At 43.8% G+C, this 24370-nt stretch overlaps 1 protein-coding gene across 1 annotated transcript; it reads left to right on the forward strand.

Annotated features, from left to right (window-relative positions):
* Positions 1–4750: 4750 nt before the first annotated feature.
* Positions 4751–22579, forward strand: josd1 (Josephin domain containing 1). Its single transcript, XM_078531876.1, has 4 exons — positions 4751–5536; positions 13680–13808; positions 16009–16203; positions 17843–22579. Exons 1-4 carry the CDS (start codon positions 5361–5363, stop codon positions 17940–17942), a joined length of 600 nt encoding a protein of 199 aa, XP_078388002.1. The 5' UTR covers positions 4751–5360; the 3' UTR covers positions 17943–22579.
* The last annotated feature ends 1791 nt before the right edge of the window (positions 22580–24370 follow it).

Raw genomic sequence — 24370 nt, forward strand, 5'->3', positions numbered from 1 at the left:
AGATTTCCTTCCCTAAAGGACATTAGTGAACCAGATGTTTTTTTTATTTGCAATAAATTCTAGATTTTTATTGAACTCATGGTGGGACTTGACTCTGGGTACCCTGCAGATGTACCTTGGGTCTCTGGAATACCAGTCTAATGACAATACCTCTATACCACCACCTCTCCCCAGTCCTGGAGAAGGTGGTGGTGAGCTGCCTTCTTGAACCACTGCAGTCCATGTGGTGTAGGTCCACCCACAGTGCTGTTAGGGAGGGAGTTCCAGGATCCCAGTGAAGAAACAGCGATTTAGTTCCAAGTCAGGATAGTGTGTGTGACTTGGAGGCGAACTTGCAGGTGGTGGTGTTCCCATGTGTTTCCTGGCCTTGGCCTTCTAGGTGGTAGAGGTTGGGGGTTTGGAAGGTACTGTCTAAGAAGCCTTGGAGAGTGGTTGTAGTGAATCTTGTAGATTTTTTTATTCTTTCATGGGGTCTGAGTGTTGCTGACATGACCAGTATTTGTTGCTCACCCCTAAGAGCCTTTGAGAAGGTGGTATACACTGTGCGACGGTGGTGGAGGGAATGAATGTTCGAGAATGGGATGCCAATCAAGCGGGCTGCTTTGTCCCGGATGGTGTCAAGCTTCTTGAGTGTTGTTCGAGCTGCACTCATCCAGGCAAGTGGAGAGTATTTCATCACAGTAGCCTCTGACCTGCTCTTGTAGCCCCAGTATTTATATGGTTGGTCCAGTTCAGTTTCTGGTCAATGGTAACCCCCAGAATGTTGATAATGGGAGATTCAGTGATGGTAATGCCATTGAATGTCAAGGGGCAATCGTTAATTTCTCTCTTGTTGGAGATGGTCATCGCCTGGCACTTGTATGGCATGAAAATTACTTGCCACATGTCAACCCAAGCCTGGATATTGTCAGCATCTGAGGAGTCATGAATGCTGATCAAAAGTAGACTGATGGGGCGGTAATTGGCCAGGTTGGATTTGTCCTGCTTTTTATGTACAGGACATATCTGGGCAATTTCCCACATTGCCAGGTAGATGCCAGTGTAGTAGCTATACTGGAACAGCTTGGCTAGGGGTGCGGCAAGTTCTGGAGCACAAGTCTTCAGTACTATTGCCAGAATATTGTCAGCCAAGCGTCTGCTGCTTGATATCATGTGGAGTGAATCGGCTTGGCTGAAGACTGACATCTGTGTTGCTGGGGACTTCCGAAGGAGGCTGAGATGGATCATCCATTCAGCATTCTGGCTGAAGACTGTAGCAAATGCTTCAGCCTTACATTTCACACTGATGTTCTGGGGTCCCCCCATCATTGAGGATGGGGGATATTTGTGGAGCCTCCTCCTCTAGTGAGTTGTTTATTTGTCTACCACCATTGCTGCAAAAGTTCCAATCTCTGACCTACTCTTGAAGCCACAGAATTTATATGGCTGGTCCCATTAAGTTTCTGGTCAATAGTGACCCGCAGGATGTTGATAGTGGGGATCCAGCACTGGTAACACATTGAATGTTATGGGGAGATGGTTAGATTCTCTCTTGTTTGAGATGATCATTGCCTGGTACTGGCGTGGCCCAAATGTTACTTGTTACTTATCAGCCCAAGCTTGAATATTGTCCAGATGTTGCTACATATCGATATGGACTGCTTCAGTATCTGAGGAGTTTTGAATGGTACTGAACACTGCAAACATCCCTGCTTATATCATTATGATGGAGGGATAGTCATTCAAGAAACATCTGAAGATGGTTGGGCCTGGGACACCATCCTCAGGAACTCCTGCTGCAATGTCCTGGGTCTGAGATGATTGGCCTCCAACAACCACACCATCTTCCTTTGTGTTAAGTTTGACTCCAACCATTGCAGCAGTTTTTCCCCCTGATTTCCATTGACTTCACTTTTGCTAAGGGCTCCTTGATGCCACACTCGGTCAAATGCTGTCTTGATAGGTCAGCAGTGGCTTAGTTAGTAGAACTCTTGCCTTCAAATTCCAGATTCAAGTCCCTCTCCAGGATGTGAGCACATAAAGCAAGGCTGACACTGGCTGTGCAATATTGAGGGAATGCTGGTCAGTTGGAAGTGCTGTTTTCAGAAGAGATGTTAAACCTAGACCCAAACTGCTTTCTCATGTGGATGTAAAAGATCCCATATCCCTGGTGTCCAAAAGAGTTGAATTTCAGAGGTGAGGTGAGAGTGGCTGCCCTTGACATTGAAAAAACAGAAATAATTGCATTTATTTAGTGCCTCCATGACTACTGTACATCTTGAGAAACTTTACAGGTAATGAAGTACTTTTGAAGTGTAGCCACAGTTGTAATGTAGAAAACATGACAGCCAATTTGTACACAGCTAGATCCCACAAACAGTAATGTGTCAATGGTCAAATAATCAACTCTGTTGATGATAGTTGAGGAATAAATATTGGTCCAGGACAGTGAGAACTCCCCTGCTCATCTTCAGAGTAGTGCCATGGGGTCTTTTATGTGCTCCTGGGAGGACAGGGCCATTTAACATCTCATTCCTCTGACAATGCAGAATTCCCTCACTAACATCCTTGGCCTGCTGTAATGTTCCAGTGAAGCTCAACGCAAACTGGAGGAACTGCACCTCATCTTCCGATTAGGCACTTTACAGCCTTCCGGACTGAATATTGAGTTCAACAACTTCAGATCATGAACTGTCTCTTCCATCACCACCCCCTTTCCGATCCCCCTTTTTTCTAATAATTCATATATATTTTTTGAATATATTTTTCTTTTCCCACCTATTTCTATTATTATTTTAAAATTTATTTGTTTATCCATTGTTTTATCTCCACCTTTTAGCCTATTTCGATCCCTTCTCCCTACCCCACCCCGACTAGGGCCATCTGTCACTTGCTCATCCTGCTTCTACCCTTAATGTCACCATTAGCACCTCCTGTAGCTAATATCACCACCATCAACACCCCTTTGACCTTTTGTCTATGACATCTTTGGCAATCTCTTCTTTGCCTCCACCTATCACTGGCCCTCTATCCAGCTCCACCTGTCCCACCCCCCCTCAAACAGCTTATATTTCACCTCATTTCTATTTTTCTTCAGTTCTGATGAAGAGTCATACAGACTCGAAACGTTAGCTGTGTTCCTCTCTGCAGATGCTGTCAGACCTGCTGAGTTTTTCCAGCTATTTTTGTTTTTGTTTCAGATTTCCAGCATCCGCAGTATTTTGCTTTTTTTCCCTCACTAACTTGCCTGTCTGGGGATTCTGAAGAGAGGTATTTGTCCTATTGGCATTGCAGCAGCCCAGTGTCACTCCATTGGGTGAAGCAAAACTAAAGTCAGTATCAGTTGATGACCTGGAGGGAGAGACAGAGAGAAAGACATAAGGTCTAGTCCTTGGAGGTTTCATCATATGACCTCTTGCTTTCAAGTGACCTGTGTTGATGCTCCTGTCATTGGACCCGAACGAGTCCATCCTCCTGGTGCCCTTCCTTCCCATGCCAATTGGAAAGTGAGCAATCTCTTCATGAACCGTTGTATTATTCTTCACTGTTAGTCAAGCAGCCATTTTATCCCCATCGCCAATATTTTTTTTATAATTAATAAACAGGCTTTCAAAGAAAAAGGACCATTTAAAAAAAATTCCCCACAATTTCAATCCAAAGAATTTCATTCGTATAGGCAGGTTTGAAGGAGGTATTCAAAAGGGAATTGGATTGCTATGTGAAAAGAAAGGATGTGCAAGGTTAAGAGAATAAGGTAGGGGAGTGGGACGAGGTCGAATGCACTTTCAGGGAGCCAGTGCAAACTCGATGGGCCAAATGGCCTCCATCTGCCCTGTCAAGATTCTGTGATTCGAATCCTGGAGACTCCCGGCCAATCCTGGAGAGTTGGCAACACCCCGGGAGAGGGCGGGGCATGGAGCTTTGCATGAAACGTTTTGCGCATGATCGGATTTTGACGTTGGTTTCTTGACGTCACGGCGCCCGCGGGTCTGGATGACGTAGTACGCGGGTGACGAAGTGCGGAGGTGACGTAGTGCGCAGGTGGCGGCCGGAGCCGAGCGGGTCCTGGGGCTGAACGGTGGCGGCTTCCTCCTCCTCAGTGGGCGCGGGCTCCTGGAACCAGGCGGACGGCGGGGGAGAACTCGGTCAACATTCGGGCGCGGGTCCTCGTCTTCCGCAGCTGGAGGCGGCGGTGTGAGGCTTAGAGTTTGTTTACTGCCATTGACGGGGAGAGAGGGGGGCCGGGGGCACGGGGGGAGAGTCCAGGGAGGGGGCACGGGGAGAGGGTCCAGGGAGGGGGCACGGGGAGAGGGTCCAGGGAGGGGGCACGGGGAGAGGGTCCAGGAAGGGGGCACGGGGAGAGTGTCCAGGGAGGGGGCACGGGGAGAGGGTCCAGGGAGGGTCCAGGGAGGGGGCACGGGGAGAGGGTCCAGGGAGGGGGCACGGGGAGAGGGTCCAGGAAGGGGGCACGGGGAGAGGGTCCAGGGAGGGTGCACGGGGAGAGGGTCCAGGGAGGGGGCACGGGGAGAGTGTCCAGGGAGGGGGCACGGGGAGAGTGTCCAGGGAGGGGGCACGGGGAGAGTGTCCAGGGAGGGGGCACGGGGAGAGTGTCCAGGGAGGGGGCACGGGGAGAGTGTCCAGGGAGGGGGCACGGGGAGAGTGTCCAGGGAGGGGGCACGGGGAGAGTGTCCAGGGAGGGGGCACGGGGAGAGTGTCCAGGGAGGGGGCACGGGGAGAGTGTCCAGGGAGGGGGCACGGGGAGAGTGTCCAGGGAGGGGGCACACAGGGGGAGCCTGGACAAGGTGGAGAAGGAACATAAGGACTGGCACAGGTAGAACCTAAAGTCCAGGGCATAGGGGCACAAGTAGAGCCTGGGTGCAAAGACTGGCCCAGGGACTAGCCTGGAAACCAGGACAGTGACTGATGGGATGGCCTGAAGATTGGAGAAGAATGCAACTGTTAACACAAAGCCCTCTGCAACTAAGAATACTCTCACAGCAGCAAGTTGGGGCTCACTGAGAGATTATAAATATTGTGCCAGAATGGCTGAACTTCGGGGAAAGAAATACTGATTTCAGTCTTAAAAGTGTTAGACTTGCAAGAGGAAAGTGTCCTTAAAGGATTGTCACATGCCATGGGCCTTCTTCATTGGAGTCATACAGTATATATTTTTTAGTTCCTGGAAGTGGCCGTGACGAAGTTCTGCAACCCACAGCTATCGTTCTAATTGATTAATTTGTACTGAGTCCCAAAGACACTTAATGCTACAGCTCAGAAGTCTTAATATGACTATAAGGTGCCTGGAACATGAACTAAGGTCAAGGTGTACTTTTTCTTGAGATTTGATCACATTTCAGGCAATACATCTTGTCAAACTGAAAATGAACTGTGTCCCCTGGAAAGGCGATAAGTTAAAACTGGACTCTGATGCTCAGGCATCTACTCTGATCTACCACGAGAAACAGAGGAGAGAGTTGTGCGCACTTCATGCCCTCAACAATGTCTTCCAGGATGGGAGAGCATTCACGAGAGAGACCCTACAGGAGATTTTTCAGAGGTACCTGAAGCAGAGTGTCACTGTATCATGTTGTAGCATCGATTAAATTGTGGAGTTGCTGGCTGGCACAGTATTTGGTAAGGCCATTGTCAGATGTGGCTCAGTTGGTTGCACTCGTTCACCTCAGAGTCAGAAGGTTGTGGATTCAAGTCCCGCTCCAGACACTTGAACACATATTCCAGATTGACGCTCCAGTACAGTACTGAGAGAGTGCTGTATTGTTGTGGGTCCTGTCTTTACAGATGAGACATTAAACCAAGGCTCCATCTACCCTCTTGGGTGAGCGTTACAAGATCCTGTAGCCACTATTCAGAGTAGAACTGGGGAGTTCTCCCATTAATTACGCTACCTTTCAATAATATTTCATTGGCTGTAAAGAGCTGTGAGATTTCCTGAGGTTATGGAAGGGGCTATAGAAACCTTTCAGTGCCCGTTCACGCAGTTACAGGGCTCGAAGTGAATCGGAAGTTATCGGACAGAAAGGCCATTTAACCCTTCATGTCTGTGCTGCTAGCTTTTCAACTGGCACCATCTAGTCAAACCTAGTTTTCTCCAAATACTTTTATACCCCTTTTAAAATTTGTATCTATTTCTGTTTTTAAAAGATTTCATAGATTTTGTTTCAATAGCTAGTAGAAGTAATCCCCGCTCTAATAATGTGGTAAAATGATTCTGTGCCTCCTTGTTACTGATTCACCACCGCGACAGTTATATTTTGCCGTTAACATGGAACAACATCCTCAGGTGCCTCAGAGGAATAGCTAGAAAAAATGAAAGCTACATCAAAGAAGGAGATATCCTCGCTCTCTCTCTGCCATCCTCCATCCTCCCTCTCTCTCTGTCCTCTCTCCATTTCTCTCTCTTATGGCCTTCCCACTTGCTTCTTTGTCTTTCTTTTCCAGTCATGTCTTTCTCACTTTTTTTGTTTCTTTTTCTTGCTCCATTTATTTATTTCTTGAGCCTTTGTGGTTCGAGAAGATAACATCTATGATTGTGTTCTTAGGTGTTTTTTTTATAGTTCAAGGGCGTATAGAATGAAAATGTTACACACCCATTTCAATTTTACTGATATCTTGATACAGATCAGCCATGATCTAGTTGAATGATGTAGCAGGCTTGAGGGGCTGAATGGCCTCTGTGTTGACTACTGTAATATTTTGCTGAGCATCTGATGTGGCATTAATATTGGAAGAAGTTTTGAATAATGCAGGTGTTTTTATCCCCCACACATACACTGAACGCCAGTGATTTATTTCTCTACCGATTCTCTGATGCATCATGTCTTGTTTATGCATCAGTGATGGATTTTTTCCTGAAACCTACATTTATACTACTTAAAATGCTTTAACCTTTACCACAGTATTCAGTTTATCGTAAAGAACTTGCATTTATAAAACATCTTTCATGACCTTAGAATGTACCAAAGCATTTCTCATCCAATAAAGTGTGGTTACTGTTGTAGCAGAGAAGCTTTAAAAAATGTGCTCTGCATCTAACTGTACTGCACCTACCCTGGGACCATTTGATGCTCTCAATGCATAACTTGTTGATTATAAAACCATTGCGCCCACCGGCCTGAGCCAGAATCGGAATTCCCAGAGGTGAAAGACTTGACATCCCTTGTTAGTTGTCAGGGAACAGAGGTCTACAAGACAAATGAGATTCAATTTGGTAATCTCACTCAGGAGCTGCTGAATTGCTGGTGTGGAAAGTCAAGAAAATTACAGCACAGAAACAGGCCATTCGGCCCAGCCACTCTGTGCTGGTGTTCCTTTTGCCCATGGGCAATACTCTGAATTGCTTGTGCATCACAAACAATGCTGACTTCCACCTCTGCAACATCATCCTGCCTCTGCCTCAGTTCAGCCCATCTACTGTTGAAACTCTCAATCATGCCGATGTTACTCCTGGACTTGACTGTTCCATTGCTGCCCCAGATGCCCCCCTTCCACCAGCCTCCAGGAACAGACTCGTCAATGACAAGACTGCCTGTATCCTGTCCCATACTAGATCTCATTCATCCGTCAACAACCTATGGTCTCTGGCCTGTATTGGGTTCCAGCCCCTGAGCTCCTCAAATTTATAATTCTCACCCTCATTTAAACCCCTTCAAGGCCTCTGCCCCTCCCTGTCTCTGTAATCTTCTCCAGCCTTACAAGCTGAGAGCTCTGCATTCCTCCGACTCTGGCCTCCTGTGCATCTCCAACTCCTGTTACTCCTCCTTCCTGGCCTTGCCTTAATCATCTCTGGGCTTAACTCTGGAATTCCCTCAGTAATGCCCTCTGCCTTCCTGAAGACTCACCCCTTTGACCAAGATTTTAGTTGCCCCATCTGGTGTCTCTTTTTCTGGTGTCAATTTTTATCTGATTATCCTTCTGTGGCGAGTCTTGGGAGGTTTTTCTGCATTAAAGGCTTTAAAATACAAATTGTTGTCATTGTCCACACCCTGTTCTCATATCTCTCTTTTCCATTTTCGTTCAACTACTTATCTCCAGAAACTATTTTCAAATATTGATATAGTTCAATAACTCTGGTAGTGGATTCCACAGTTTCACAATCCTCTGTTTCAAAAACATTTCTTCCTCCACTCAGTGCTAAATCTTACTTTTAATCTTGAATCTGTGCCCCAGCTTTCCTCATTCAGAGTATAATTTTTAAACCAAGATATACCACCTCACATTTACCGACATTGAATTCCATCTGCCCCTTGTTTGCCCATTCCACCATTACATCAATATTTCCTTCAAGCTTCCAGTGAACCTCAGAATTATTTACTGTGTTTCCTACTTTAGTGTCTGCAGATTTGGAGACCGTCCCCACTAGCTGAATATCCAAATCCTCGACTTACGTAGTGAACAGAAACTGTCCCAGAACAGAATCCACTTCCAATTCCTTTCAGAAAGTGCCTTTAACTCCTACTCTGTTTTCTCTCTTCTAACCAGTTTTTAATCCAATTTGTTACCTTCCCCTAATTCCATAGTCGTCGTCATCTCTCGTAGTCACTGAGTGGTGCCTTGTCAAAGGCCTTCTGTAAGTCCATGTACAATGCATCTACTACATTTCCCTATCTACTGCAACCATTACCTCCTTAAAGAACTTGTAACAGATTCTCCAAGTAGAATCTTACTTTCTGGAATCCCTCTTGGTTGTTGTCTCTATCTAGACAGACATTCAGTATCTTTTAATTCAGATGCCAGAATTTTCCCTGACACATACTAAGCCTTTATTAACCAGGTTAGGTCTATTTCCTTTTTGAAAATGTGTGTTGCATTGACCGCTCTGCAGCCTCCCAGCACACCTCCACTCTCAATAGAATTTCTAGGGCCTCTTGCGAGTGTAACTCTTCTATCTAGGTTAGATTAGAGCAGGCTTTACTCTGCATCTCACCCATGCTGTATCTGACCTGGGGCTGCTTGATGCACAGTGTTCCATCTCTATCAATCCTGACTGTGATGAGCACAGACATGAAATGCTCCGGTAAAACTAAAACAAACAATTATACTGCTAAAAGTAATCGGGCTGTTGCCGTGGTGATCACAGCGTAATGTGAAGCAGGAAAAAGTGGACGGTTCTTATCAGTATGTGCATAATTCTATTCCAGGATCTGAAAAGTGCCCCAGTCATTGACTCTGCTTGTCAATGGAGTCTGGGGTGTATTTAAATAAGAGTTTGCCTGTAGTTGTAGCACATTGTATATTCCAAATGTAATGACTAATATGCATAGAACAGTGTGACCTTCAGTATTGGCTTGGCTTGTGACAGTTTATGGGGAGTGGTATAAATGTTCTGCAGTTGCTGATTGAGTTGGCGACATGGGGATTAAACAAGGGTTCATCCATTGTTTGCTCGAGTGTCTGATAAAGCCATAGTTTTAAAGGTATGCAGAGTGCATGTCAGGTCTGTAACACTGCCCTTGCATCTGTGTAATAGTGTCCCTAAGGATTGTAATAAGGCTGTTAACTTAAAGCAGGACACCAGGATATTGCCAGTCCAGGATCTTTTAAGTCATGAAGAAAAGTGAGGCAAGTGCAACTTGCTTTTTGTATAAGCTAGAAGATCGAGGACTTGCATTTTCCTCTCAGAAATGTCTCCAGTGTTTTGCAAGCAATGAATTGCTTCACTGTGAAGCCACGGTGTCGTTGACATGATATCCGTTTTTACCCACAGAGAAATACCAAAAACACTGATGAAGCAAACGGCCAGTTCATCTGTTTCTGGTGGAGTTAGCTGAGGGAGGAATGTTGGTCTAGGACACAGATGGAATGATGCCATTGGGGCAGGCAGACAGACAGTTTAATATCTCATCTAAAGACTAACAATATAACTCTGCCCTAGATTCTGGACTGACATGCTGCCTTGAATTTTGTGCTCAGGTTTTTGTATGGGGTTTCAAAGATGATCTGAATATTTTGCCAACTTAGTCAAAATAATATGGAAGATTTAGGATCAAAATATTCAAAGTTCATCTCCCTATGATGACCTTGTGTCAAGACATCTGGCTGCTGTTGACCTCAATACAGAGAGGAGGAAAATTAAGGACTGGGTATTGGCAACTTGGAAGGAATGAGAGAGGAGATTTCAGAGGAGAACTGTGCAGTGTATTAATAAGAAATGAGAAAATGAGTGACTGAGGGTGGATTGTGAGAACTCCCTGATACATTTTTAAAAACATATGAAACACAGGAACGCATCACACTGGCACTGGTATCTTTCAGGATTATGTAACACAAAACTCACTGTATCTCATTTGTTGTAAAATGCAAGTTTTCTTCAAGCTAAGCACTTTAAAACATTTGATCATCCATACAAGGAGAGATAGAAGATGCCCACACTCTGACTTTGTCACATTGAGATCAGGAAATGACTCAGTGGTGACCCAAGTGTGAGATTTCTGTTTAAAACTGTGTATTTGCGAAGTATGATTTTCGAAAACTCGAGCCAAACCTCTGGGGTGTTAGAAATATATTTTAAAATGTATCTGTGACAGAACCAATGCAAGCTGCACACCTTAAACTTTTACGGAGTATAATGACTGTAACCTCCCTTTGGATCTGTAATCTGCACCACTCTGCTCACCCACTCCTGCCACTGGAAACAGTTTCTCTTTATTCCCCCTTACGCATTACTGATTTATTGTGAGAATATCCCTGGACCTAATATTCAGCAGGGAAAGAAACAGCAGCATTTTTTTTAAGGGGACAGAGATGATCGTTAAGGGAACACTATAAAAGAATATGTGCTTTGTGCCGCCTCAGGATATCTTAAAACACTTCCTGCATTAACAAAGTGCAGTAAATGTCAACCTTTCTTTCCTACTTGGGTATGAAGGGAGGAAAGTGGGATATTGATAGTTAGCACACAGAGCGTCCCCTGAAAACTAAACTCATCAATTGATGCTTTACTTAAGTGGTGGATCAACATATTATTTAACATAGCCAAGATCACAACAGTTCCACTGCACAGAATCCCTCAATTTTTAATATTCCACCACCACAGTGGCTGCAGTTATAACAATAAACAGAGGATCTTTATTTTAACCTCGAACATTATTTTTTAAGTAAGAAATAGTCTAATAGCGCTATAAAAAATGGTGACTTTAAACTCTATCGATAGTTGTGGGTTGCCTTTTAATCATTGGGACAGTTAAAGGTTTAGCTTAGTGGCAGCAATCTCGCCTATGAGTCAGAAGCTGCTTGTTTCGCGTCCCACTCTGGAGACAATGCACATCAAGGGAGTGCTGCACAGTTGGAGGTGCCATCTCCTGGATGAGACACCTTCCATCTGATCTCTCGGGCAGAAGTAAAAGATCCCACTACTAGTCAAAGAAGAGCAGAGGGGGTTCTTCCAGGTGTCCTGGTAATATTTATCTTTTAACCAACATCACTAAAATATAAATTACCTGGTCATTATCAAAATACTGTTTGCGGGATCTTGCTGTGTGCAAACTGGCTGCTGAGTTTCCTACATTACAACATTGATGACACTTCAATAGGACTTCATTGGCTGTAAAGCACTTTGGGACATCTGGAGGTTGTGAAAAGTGATATAGAAATGCAAATCTTTCGTTCTTGCTGGTTTGAGTTTTAGCAATGTTAGAACTGATTTTCTTTGAACTTAACCTGGGATTTTCAGGGTCCAGTTGATTTTTTTCCCACTGATTTTTCTTTTTTCAAACATTAAAAAATAAACCTGAAAAAGCCCAGAATTTTGAATCGATGACAAAAACTGAATTTAAAAATCTTTACCGCTGTTTCCAATCTCTCTTCCATTGCACACTCCTGTGAATTCCGTCTACTTCACTGGTGTGTTCATTGTTCAAAGTTATAATCAACTGGAATTACTGAGCTTGTCACTGAAAAAAACTTTATTTGAAAATACTGGCCATCCTGACTTGGAACTATACAGCTGTTCCTAAACTGTTACTGGGTCAGAATTTTGGAACTCCTATGGGTGTACCTACACCACATGGACTGAAGCAGTTCTAGAAGGCAGCTCACCATCACCTTCTCGAGGGCAATTTGGGATGAGCAACAAATGCTGACCTAGCCAGCGAGACTCACATTCCGTGAAAGAATATTAAAAAACTCACCAGTGGAAACATAAACCATGTGTTAACTTTAGATTAAGGCCCCTTGTGTTCTCCTTACAATTTGCCTTCATCCCACTTTCAGAATAACAGCTTACTTCACAATTTCCATTTCCCGCACCAACTCTCGAGCTGCTCCTGAGTGAACTTGTCTTTTAATGCTGGGGACTGGGCAATTTTGTGCTTGAGGTTTATCCCAACATGTGTTTAAAAACTGCTAACCTTTTGGTACTCTTGCAGAGAGGTTAGACTTTAATCTCAGCAGTCAGGATTAGTTTTGAGTCTAGGTTCTGGATGTGAAATGATCTTAACATAAGGATGCAGTACCAGTAGCTATTGGTGATGAAATAACATCTTACAGTTGCACATTAAGGTATTTTATTACCTTTCGACCATTTCATCCTTGCCCCAAATCAAAGCCATATTTAACAACAACTTGTGTTTATAAAGCACCTTTAACTTAATTAAATTTCCCAAGGAACTCCATGTACATTATAAAACAAAATTTGACACCAAGTCACGTAAGGTGATATTAGGGTAGGTGACAGTTAGGTTTTAAGGTACATCTTAAAGGAGAAAAGAGAGGTGAAGAGTTTTAAGGAGAGAGTTCCAGAACTTAGGGCCACGAAAGCTGAAGACACGTCTGTGAGTGGTGGACCGATTAAAACCAGGGATGGACAAGAGGCCAGAATTGGAGGAATGCAGACACCTCGGGGCTGGAAGGGGTTAAAGAGAGAGTGGCAAGGGCCCAGAGGGATTTGAAAACAGTGATGAGAATTTTAAAATCAAAGTACTCTTCAGGTAAATTGTAAATCATTCCATGCCTGATGCAAGGTTGTTACCAGGATTTCAATGAATTTTAATAGTGGGCATGTTACATTTTAATATAATCACTTGAAGCAATCCTAGAAAAATGATAGAAATAAAAGCAAAATGCATTTGTTGCACAACAGGGTAGGTTGGAGTTAGGCTAAAGTACTGAGTGAGGTGCCTTTATCAGGATCCTGATTACTGTTACTCGTTGCTAAGTATAACCATGAAATGTGCCCTTCCAGGCTTGGGCTGTGTCCGCAGGGAGCATTTTGATCTGTACAACGCTTTGGTGAAGCACCAATGATTACCTGTCTCTGAGGAGCAGTGCGAGTCAGTTTCAGATGATGGAATCACACCTAGCAAATTGCACATCGAAGCTTATTAATTCAGTGTGACTACTCTGGTGGTATATTGTTAAATAAACCGAGTGATAGTATAATACTCTGTAGCAGTTCAAATTCCATGCACGCATTAGAGCATAAGCAATAGGTGCGGGAATGTAAATGTGGACCATTTGATGCAGGTGGGCTGGATAGAAAATTATGCTGATTTAATGTTTTATCAATAGAGATAAAAGCAAAGAACTGCGGATGCTGGAAATCCAAAACAAAAACAAAAATACCTGGAAAAACTCAGCAAGTCTGGCAGCATCCACCGACGCTGCCAGACCTGCTGAGTTTTTCCAGGTATTTTTGTTTCTGTTAATGTTTTATCAATGTTTAAATCTGTTTTTCTGTCTGCCAGGTTGTCCCCTAATACCATGGTAACACCGCACAAGAAGAGCATGCTGGGAACAGGAAACTACGACGTTAATGTCATCATGGCTGCTCTTCAAACTAAAGGTTACGAAGCTGTTTGGTGGGACAAACGAAGGTAGGGACAATCGGAAGACTGTGGGTTTGGGTCCAGAGATCTGGTCACACAATCTAGGCAGACACTTCAGTGCAGGACTTATTCGGAGGTGCTGTCATTTGGATGAGGTGCTGAACTCAGTTCCTGTTCACTCCAGTGAATGTGGATCAAGATGTAGGTCTGCGGTGAGAAATTCCCTCACTCAGGATTGTAAATCTTTGGAATCCTCTACCCGAGAGGGCTGCGGATGCTCAGTCGTTGACTGATAATCAATAGATTTTTGATCTTTCAGGGAATCGAGGGATATGGGATCAGGTGGGAATGTGGAGTTGAAGTGGATCAGCAGAGCAGGATTGAGGGGCCGTTGTGCCCTGTTGCTTACTCCTGCTCATGTTTCTTATGTTCTTATAACCTATCAAACTATTTGAAGGAGAACAGTTTACCTTGCCATTCTTTACCTTGCTAATCTGACCATTTCTCTCATTGCTGTTTGTGGGAATTTGCCATGCGAATTGGCTGCCATGTTTCCCTACATTACAACAATGGCTACTTTTATTAAAAAAAAAGGCTTCATTGGGTGTAAAGTGCTAAGGGACATCCTGAACAGGTGAAAGACATCATATAATTTTAAGCTATTTCATAACTTCTCAAAATGAGTGCAATCTTACTCTTAGGGCCATTAGTGGAGTATAAGCTATTGTAATACTCTTTCTGTTGTTAAGGTAAAGTTTTTTTTTGTAATTTTTTGCATTTTTTAATAATGGAATGAGTGTTGCCACTGCTGTTCGTTTGGAGGTGGCATGGGACTTAGGACAGGACTGACAGCAAACGGAGTCTATTTAAACAGCCTCTGCAAGCTACAGTAAACAGTACACATGACTGAAATTGCAGCAGCATTCTGATAAAAGTAAGACAATTTCTCCGGTAAACGGTAGAGAGTGGTGGATGGTTACTTAATAAAAATTATGTATGTAAAATCAGTCCCAGTCATTTACAGCAAGTGATTGGTGAGAGAATTACCCAATCATCTCCATCCTAGCCCTGCCTTGTGTCACTATAAACCACCCTAAAATGAAGGAATTTTGAAAAACAGCTGCTGTGCGTGACACAAACAGCACATGCATATCGAAACAGATACACATGTGAAATAAGACTAGCACATCTTAGGTCTAATGTACTGCAAGATGCAGGCGTTCATCAGTGAAGTTTTTTTTTATTTCACAAGCATTTTAAATTAGGTTTTATCTTTTGTAGCTACAAAAACAGAATAAAAAATGGTCCCAAAACTTGTCCAGCTAAATGCAATTTACAGCTGCAGCTCTGCTCCAACATTCAGAATGCAGTTTTGTGTTGCAGGAGCTGTTAGATTTGACCTGGGTTGTTTTTGTTTGCAAGAACAACCAGTTTGATGACGCAAATCATGTTGAATTGCATCACGTAAGTGTTACAATGTTGTGTCCATGTGATTGTGAAGATGGGGGAAGCTCTTTGTTCTTCTGGCTCTTGAATCATCATTTTGCTTCAGAATTATGTTACGCTTGACAAAATGTAAATGTTTATATGTTCCGGCCCTGATGTGCACCGACAGCTGACATAATTCGTACTATTTATGGCTCCTTGTGCCCTCATTAAGGCAAGAGCACCAGCAGCGCCTCGGTCATGCTGAGGCTCATCTTTACACTGAGAGTGATGCAAGCGAATGTAACGTGCCCAGAACCCCCCCCGCCAACTCTCCACCCCTCCCCACCCCCCCGCCAAAGTTGGCATTGAATCCAATTGTAGAACCCCGACTGTCACCCTAGTTTGGAGACAGCTAACTCTGCACATACTCGAAATTGAATCTTCTGGTCTCTGTGGATCAGTAGCACTTCAGAGCAGCTTTTGTATGCCTATGTTTCACTGTTTGGCTCTCCATAGGTGAATGTTTGTGTTACCTCAAGATCAATTTCAAATTCTGAAATATTTTGCTTTCTGCACCAATTGGTGTGAATTCTTGTTAAAAATGCTTTTATTTTTGAGAGTTTAGTCTGTTGTTCCAACCCAAATTATATGAAGCCAACTGTTGGTAAACTCTTCAACTTTGTCATCTGCTAAATCCTAGCAAAGGAAAGAACTTGTATTTATGAGCACCTTTAACATAGTAAACGGTCCAAAAGTCTTGTATTTATAGAGCACCTCAAACACGTCTCCCTGTTTCCTGATATTTTTGCATTTCTTTCAGAGATGTTAATACTATTGCTCTTTCAAACGTGATGGGCTTTATTATGAACATCCCCTCCAGCTTGTGTTGGGGTCCGGTGAAGCTTCCCCTTAAACGGCAACACTGGATTGGCGTACGCGAGGTTGCTGGAATCTATTACAACCTCGACTCGAAGCTGAAACTGCCAGATCAGATCGGTAACGAGGATGAACTCAGGTTAATTGATCACTGAGGTTGATTTCTGTGATCCGATTTATTTGCGCCCCGTACGGTGGTAGCTGTATAAGTGTGAAGCAGGGAAAGCTGGTGTGTGAAATGTCAGTTAGATATACAGTGACCCCCCTCCTGTGTTTGTGTTGGACTTTGGGCGAGTACAGAATTGGGTTGGCATGTGATGCTTTCCACAGCCAGCTAGCCCACTGACACTTAATAAGTATTCTCCCTTGCTAATTTTGTGGTTTATCTCTTGAACCTCATGCTAATGCTGAGTTCCACACTCAGCGACAGCCATCAAGGGAGCATGCTGCTTCAGGTAAGAGTCCTGAGTGGCAGCATATTATTTATCTGTTAGATCAAAGGAAGGCAATTGTAGCGAAGCCTGATCTGCCCTTGACCAGCAATCACATTCCAACAGGAGCCATTGAGCCTCCATCACTTAAATTGCACATATTGCATCCTAGTCCCTGTGTGAGGTTTTTATTCATTCTCATGGCATTGGTGTCGCTGACAAGCTCAGCATTTATTGTCCATCCTCAGTTACCTCGGTGCTCCCTCTTGGAACGTTGCATGTGTTTATAGCAGTTTGATACAAGGTGGGTTGGTCAGGGAATTCCTTTTAACTGCATCTCATCCTGTTTAATAGAAAATTATCTCTGCTGGCGCAGCCGTGAGGAAGTTACAGTCACCCCCCCCACCGTGCTCCTGGATGGAAATTGGCCAGGGTGCCTGCACCAGACCACCATCCAGTGTTCGCTCCTTTCACACTACCACCACCACACACACACCCCCCCACACCCCCACAGCTACATAGTTGGTGTGTGTGAGAGAAAAGCATGAGAACAGGATCCCATTTGAATGGAGGAAAATTAGATCCAAGTTTGAAGTATTGGAACTTCCTGACCTTGTAATTTAAATAGCTACAGGGCGTGAGAAAATCTGCTGCACAGTGGCCTGTTTGGCAAACGTTTGAAATCAATATAATTTAAGACCATTCTGGAACCGCAGTGTCGATCACCAGTCTGTTAACTATCAGCTGAGGAAGTGTTACAGGGGCTGCAATTAGCCACATCGACCTTGAATGATGCAAGGAAAATTGCATCCTTCCTGATCCCACTGCTGTTTTAATATACTTGCATTTATCTAGCACCATATCAATGCTACGGGCAATAAGGTACTTTGAAGTGACTAGTTGTGTGGGCAAATAATCCTCTGCCTCTTAACGGTTTGTGTACAGGTGTCAAAAGGGCTTGGCTGCAATGTCCTGCCTAGTTGGGTAGCCTCCTGGTGTCATGGTCCACATATGTGCATACTGGTCTCTTGGGTGAAGTGCTGGAGAGCGCTTTGCAGCCATTAGCCTACCCCATTCAAGGAGTCAGCAACTTGGAATCATAGAACAGTGCAACACAAAGACGCCTTTCAGCCCATAGAGTCTGAAAAAATGGGGTGAGAGGAGTGAACACAAAGCGGTAACTTCATTGGAATGTCAGAGTGTAAAAGTTTATAGAAAGTGATTTATACAATCATATCTCTTGGTTATCTGATCGTTGATGTGTTACTGCCTGTATTCAGCATGAGTTGTACATTGTATTGAAGGTTTTCTCTTATGCCGTATTGTATATTTCTGATCTTCACACAGAAAGTTTTTGAAACACCAGCTGAGGGGGAAGAACTGTGAGCTGCTATTGGTTGTTAGCGAAGAGGTTGAAGTTCATCAAAGCTGGAGAACAGATGGCTGACTTGGGGATATCCCAATTGAACTAAGCCTTGCAATCACTACAGCTCCATATTCTACGGACAGAAGCAAAACTCTTAAACCACAACAACCGTTGAAGACTCTATCGGTCGAAAAGGAATTCCTTTTTAGCTCTGCATATCTTTAAAAGACTTGGTGACTTAAGTATCCTAAAGGAGAGTTGGTGCTTTTTAAAATCTATGAATTACTCAAAGAGCAGAAAATCTTATGAGGGACGAAAAGTGTTTTGTCTTTGTTTTGTTGCTTGAGTGAAGAAAAAAATGTAAATTATATAAATATCGAAATTGGGGGGCGGAAATTATCAAAAATATGGGGGCAGCCAGGTAAAGCTTCAGGTCTGGGGCCAAGACTAAACTAAACAAGAATTTCAAGCGGGCAACACAAATCCTTGCCTAAGGCCCAATTAAATTCCTTGCTCTATAAGTAAAAACTCTAAATGCTGGAAATATTCGGCGGATCAGGCAACATCTGTGGCAGGAGAAACAGAGCTAACTCTTTAGGTTGGTGACCTTTTATCAAGAGAGTTGTTGCTTGATTTGGTATATCTGAGTAACGTATCCCGTTACCCCCCAACCCTCTTTCCCAGCCAGCAATGGCTACCCAGTCTGTCTTTTTTTTAAAAGCGTCATCAAAACTTCTACTCAGAAAAACATTAGGTTGTGTTGCTAAAAATTGTGGCGAGGTCTGTGCTGGGCATAATGGCCCATTTTTGGAGATTATTCCCTTTCCTGTCTACATGCAGCAGCCCGTGTGATTTGAGAGGCCTTGAAGTGACAAATCAAGTTTTTGAAATTAGTGTTTTGGCTACCTGTTTCTTAAAATGGACACAGAGCTTAAAAGTGGTAGCCGCATTGACAATCTGGTCAAGGGTAGAGAATATTGTTGAGATTGTTCAAATCCTGTAGGTATTAGTTTTCCTGTATGCGTTGTAATTTGACAGAAGTTTGTACTACCTGTTAGTGCCAATGGAAGTGTCTGTGCTATTCAAATGTCCTATAGCACTCCACATTAGTGACGTCCAGGGGTAACTTTAACATAACTCACCAGACTGGAAACCTACAGTACTGGGTGGATCACCTGTTTTACGCCCCACCCAGTATTAATCTCCACTCATTTCAATAGGAAGTGAAATCGGGTGGGGTGTGAAACCAGCATTGCAGCCTATTCTTATCTGTTTCCCAAATGGAGGGAGGGGTGGCGGCGGGGGGTGGTTGGAGTTTGGGTAGAATTTCCCCCAGCCCCACCCTGTGTCAGGAAATAATTGTCTGATCGACCAAACCCAGAAATTGGGACCAGTGGCAAATTATGTGAAACAAATAATGTGGACGGGTTAAGATAACCAACAGCACAAATTCTTGGGCAAGCAGGCACTCTTTTTAGGCACCTTAATAATTGTCTGGACAATCTATTGAAAAAGAGCAGGGACTTGTTGGGAGATTCCAAATTCCCCAAACTGTAAAATTTGTTGGCTATATTTCACAAAACTTAAAATTATTTACATGAAGTAAATTTTTATTTAGCTGATCAGACAACCCAGCCACTGATGCAAGGACTGGAGACGGGGAGAGCTGCACTAGAGGTTGATTATATCTCTCTTTGTTCTGGGAGTTTGCAGATAGATCTGACACCTAACATACTCGTTCATCTTGGTGTGCATCTCAGAGGCCTGCACTCTGCCAGCATGTTTTGTGGTTTAATGTATGGCATCAAGTCTCACTGTAAGATCAGATATTGAGAGAAAAGGAGGGAGCAAGTTCACAGTGGAATCATTCTCCTCATACTCACTCTTCCCTAATTTTGACCACTGTGAATGTTCTCCCTGTAAAAAGTGTAGCGCTGTGGATTTAGATCAGCTGGCTTGGCTTGATTTTATATTAAGGGTCCTGGTAAAAATGATGTAATTAACAACAACTTTGCATTTCTTGAGTGGGCTTTAGCCAGGAGACTTGAAATGACAGTATTGCGACTAACCCATGATAGTATCTTAAATCCACCAATATGGACAAACTGAGAAACTATTGGCTGTTCTGATCGGAGGAATAAAAGTGTTGAGAAGCCTCAATCTTATTTACTAGTTGTGGCCTGATTGGTCATGGGCATGGTTCCATTTTTAAAAATACTCCCCCTTCACATGAAGACGGTGACAGCTCTGGGGCATGCTATCCTTGGAGTTGCCACGTTCTCATTGCTGACTGTGCGCCATCATCACTTAGTTGCTGGACACCAAAATGCTTGTCACCTGCTGATAAAGTGACTGGTGTGCATCTTTTTTTAAAAAAACTTTACTATTGGTGCCCAAATAGAGGGCGGGATTGTGGTTTCAATGAAGGAAAGACTTGAATTTCTATGGCGCCCTTCATGACCTCAGGATATCCCAAAGCGCTTTACAGCCAATGAAGTACTTATGAAATGTAGTCACTGTTGTAATGTAAGGGTGAGATTAGTAAAGTCAGTGGCCTTCCTTATCCATACTTTGTGAAATCACCTGCACTTACTGCAAACTAAAGTTGGAATAAGTAGACGTGTAGGATTGGCCAACAGAATTTGAGTTGGCTAGAAACTAAACTGATCTGAATTTTATAGCTGCATTTCAGAAAACCCAAGGATGAGAAAAGGCTATTCACTTCAACAAAGTTCATCTCTTTGGCACAAATGTTTAAATAGCAGATTCGCCATCGATGAAGATTTTGGTTGGACTCAGAAAGCTCAGACCCAGAAAGTGATCATTTAGTCAGCTCACTTGTGGTTAGGCAGGTAGGTGATCTCAAAATGCTGGTTTGTAATTTGAGTTTGAGTTAAGCTGCTACTTGGACTCCTTTGGCTGTCCCAAGTAATGCTCCCTGAGTTTCCCACTCAGCAGCTGCATGGACCTTTTCAGTGGTTTGCAGTGAGCTGGAGAAGTATGGAGTAACTGGTACCTATTCCCAGTTGGCTTGGTCCTCATCTTGTTTATAAGTCTTGAAAATGTAAACAGCCTTGAGCACATCATCACTCGAGTCCGGCGGCTGCTTGAAAGAGGGGAGAAAAGCAAGGCAACAGTGTGAAGGTAAGAGGATGTTTATTGGAATGTAAATAGGGGCACGGTGAGGGAGGAGTGCAGTCCGATCAGATGTAGCAGTGCCCAGTTTAATTGTGAGATCAACAATCCAATGCTGAGTTGACACTCTGGAAAGAAGTGATGCATCCAAACTTGCAAACCTCTTGACACTCCAAAGCTGAAGGGTACAGGGGGAGTGAGACCTTCTGACGCTGGTACAGCCCCGTCACGTTTACAGAGAGCGCATGCTAAAGGCAGGGGATTATCATTGCATCAACATTTCCCACTGACCACAACTAGTTTCAAACTTGTGAAAATTGGATATGGAAATCTGAACGGTATCTCATTTGGGAATCTGAAACCTACCAAAAGTCAGGCATTGTTACACTTAACCAAGATGAATAGGAAAGGGAAAGTGTAACTGGATACTCTTCTATTTTCAAACTTTGTCATCATTGAGATGAAAATGGGTGGGTTCCTCACACTCTAATAGAGTATTACTAACATCCTTTTTTTTTGTCAGTCATTGGAACGGTAATGAATGTTCAGACCTGTACCGGGAAGGAATTTTCACAAGTGTCACCTTTGCATCTACATGGGAGTCGAGGTTTGGATACAGTAAAGTCGATTATGGAGGGGGCTGGAAACAGTATTTGTAGGTTGTTTGGGTCTGGAGTGGCAATTGTAGGTTGTGAGGGTGGTCTGGAGATGGTATTTGTAGGTTCTGGGGGCGCTGGAGAAAGTCTATGTAAAGAAAATGTAAGTGACGCAGTGTTGTTTTCATCATCCTGATGGACAGTGCACATAAAACGTTTGTGGCCATGGTTGCAGAATTCCAATACTGCAGCGTTTCTAGATGTGACCAACTTGTAAAATACATTTGTCTTTTATTTTGGCACAGTGAACTGGAAGGAAAGCCTCTCAGTCAATATAGCATTTCACTAAGGGAGTGGGTTAGTTCTGGCCCTCATTTTAGAAGGGGTTGTTATTAAGTTACTGTTCAGAGAATTGGCCAAAGTTTGTTGTATTGGCAATCCCCCAATGCAACTTTGCTGCTTTCTCCCACTAATCAGATTAGAGCAAGGAAAATCGAGCCTATCCAACAGGGGCTCTGCAAATGTGTGTATCTCTACTGCCTCTGTTGCACTTTAAAAATGATAACTTTATTGCATAGTTAACACAGAACCTGGCATGATTGCAGGCAGAAAGGAAATCAGTCTGTATTTTTACATTATTGACACCCTGTCGCTGTTAGTTATCCCTTAAATTTGGGAGAGGGATGAACAGTGCAAAGCTGTATAAAAACACTATATGTTTTGGGTAATTGTGAGGATCATTTTTGTTTCAAGTTCCTCAGGCCACATAAATAAATTGAGTTTCTGACCTGCCAGCCTTGTGACCCTTTCTTCATCCTATTTTGTGTTGTGTCTATGTGAATAGAAAAAAAAACATTGTTTTAAAAAAACCTTCCATTAATTTGTTTAAGTATGAAACTAATAGTTTTTGTGGCCTTAATGTGTAACATGAAAGAGTTTATGGCAGTGTTTAAGAAAAGTCACTATTAAACTTTTCTTGTCAACAGACTTCAGTTTCCAATTCTTCCTTCCAACTGTTGTCTTATCTGAGGGCAGCCTGGTATTTTGGTATAGAATGAATACAATTAAGAGTTTTATCGGAGGCTAGCAATTACTGTGGCTGATATTCTTAGACTTAGTTCTTCGGGACCCGTGTGGGACAATGGGCAGCAAGACTCTGTCACCGGTCCCAGTCCATTGCAATCTCTTGCTGCAGCCAAGGTGCTGGTGTCCCGCTCTTGGAGGTCTACCTTAAATGTACTTTGTCAGGTCTCTGGTCGGCCCCTGTTGTCTTCCGTCTGGTGGTGTCCATTCTATTGCCACATCGGGAGGTGGAATATGTGTCCTGCCAGCATCAGCTGTCTCTCAGTCACGATGTCCTGCAGGTGCCTCTGACCAGCCCTCCGAAGCACTTCCTCGTTTATGATACTGCCCATGTGATGTCCAGGATCTTACGTGGGCGGTGCTGGTGAAAGGCGTTCAACTTACGTGGTACCTTTGCTGTTCTGTTCCATGTCTCTGGCATAGCTTGCAGTTGGCACTACTATGGAACTGTAGAATCGCAGCTTCATGGCTGTGTTGATGGTGGGATGCCCAGACAGTGTGGAGCCATTGGAAGACCAGTGCTGCTTTGCCGATTCTTGTGTGGTTGTTGATCTCTACATCACCCTCCCTGGGAAATATTGCATCCAAGGTAGGGAAAGTGATTGGCATCATCTATTCTGTTACCCAATGGTGAAAGGAGGGCCTTGTTGCTACCCAGTCATCATTGTCTTGGTCTTCTCGCAGCTGATGTGTAGACCAACCTTGGCACCGCTACTCTCAAGACTGGTAGTCATATTTTGGCGCACCCACAATTCTTCAGCCAGGAAGGCGATGTCTGTGAAATCCAGGCCTGTCAACCGGTGGTGCTGCCACAGAATGCCAGTGTGTGCACCCACCATTGCCTTCCTCATGATGAAATCAATAACTAAGAGGAAAAGGAATGGGGCGAGTATGCAGCCTTGCCGTACTCCTGTGATGATGTTGAAAGAGTCCATGGCACCTGTGCTGATCTTGATGCAGCAGCTGGAGTTGCAATATAAGGCTTTGAATATGTTAATGTACCACATCCAGAATGTCATACTGGACTTGAGTGACTGCAGAATAGATGCTGTCGAAAGTCACCTTGAAATCAAGGGTACCGTCTACTTCTGCTTTCAATCTGTTGAGTACCATGCTGAAGACCTTGCCAGGTACTGACACCAGTGTAATGCCCCTCCAGTTGTTGCAGTGGCTGAGGTTCTTTTTCTTCGGCAGCTTGACAATTACTCCTCACCCCCAGTCATCTGGGTCACCCTTCTCAGTCCTGATCTGGTTGAACGGGTCCCTGAGCTCAATTATGAGTGTTCTTGTCGTATTTCAATAGCTCTGCTGGTGTCTCGTCAATCCAAGCCTTGTTGTTCTTCAGGCTGTTGATGGCTCTTTGGACTCTGATCTGGCAATTTCTCCCAGGTTCACGTTCAGCTGCTGAGGTGCAGTGCGGCCAGTGAACTCTAACGTGGAGCTGGGATTGGGCTGGTTGAGGATCTCAAAGTGTTCCAGCCACCTCGCTTCTGCCTCCTTGACCATCAATAACATCCTGCTGTCCTTGCCCTTGATTGATGCAATGGCGTTGCTTCTTGCACAAGTCAGTTCCTGTACGATCCTGTAAAGCATCTTGGTGGTGTTCCGATTTGTTGCTTCTCGTGTCTCCCTTGTGCCAAATTGCCTTGTTTGCATAACTTGCTATTTTAATAACACTGACCCATAAACAGTTTA

Source organism: Cetorhinus maximus, chromosome 29, assembly GCF_964194155.1.
Source record: "Cetorhinus maximus chromosome 29, sCetMax3.hap1.1, whole genome shotgun sequence".
Lineage (NCBI taxonomy): Eukaryota > Metazoa > Chordata > Chondrichthyes > Lamniformes > Cetorhinidae > Cetorhinus > Cetorhinus maximus.

Bases quoted from the DNA above. Each gene is read 5' to 3' on its own strand.
- josd1 (XM_078531876.1), top strand. From the start codon at position 5,361: ATGAACTGTGTCCCCTGGAAAGGCGATAAGTTAAAACTGGACTCTGAT. The intron at 5,537-13,679 runs GTACCTGAAGCA...TCTGTCTGCCAG, and splicing joins CTACAGGAGATTTTTCAGAG to GTTGTCCCCTAATACCATGG. The intron at 13,809-16,008 runs GTAGGGACAATC...CATTTCTTTCAG, and splicing joins GTTTGGTGGGACAAACGAAG to AGATGTTAATACTATTGCTC.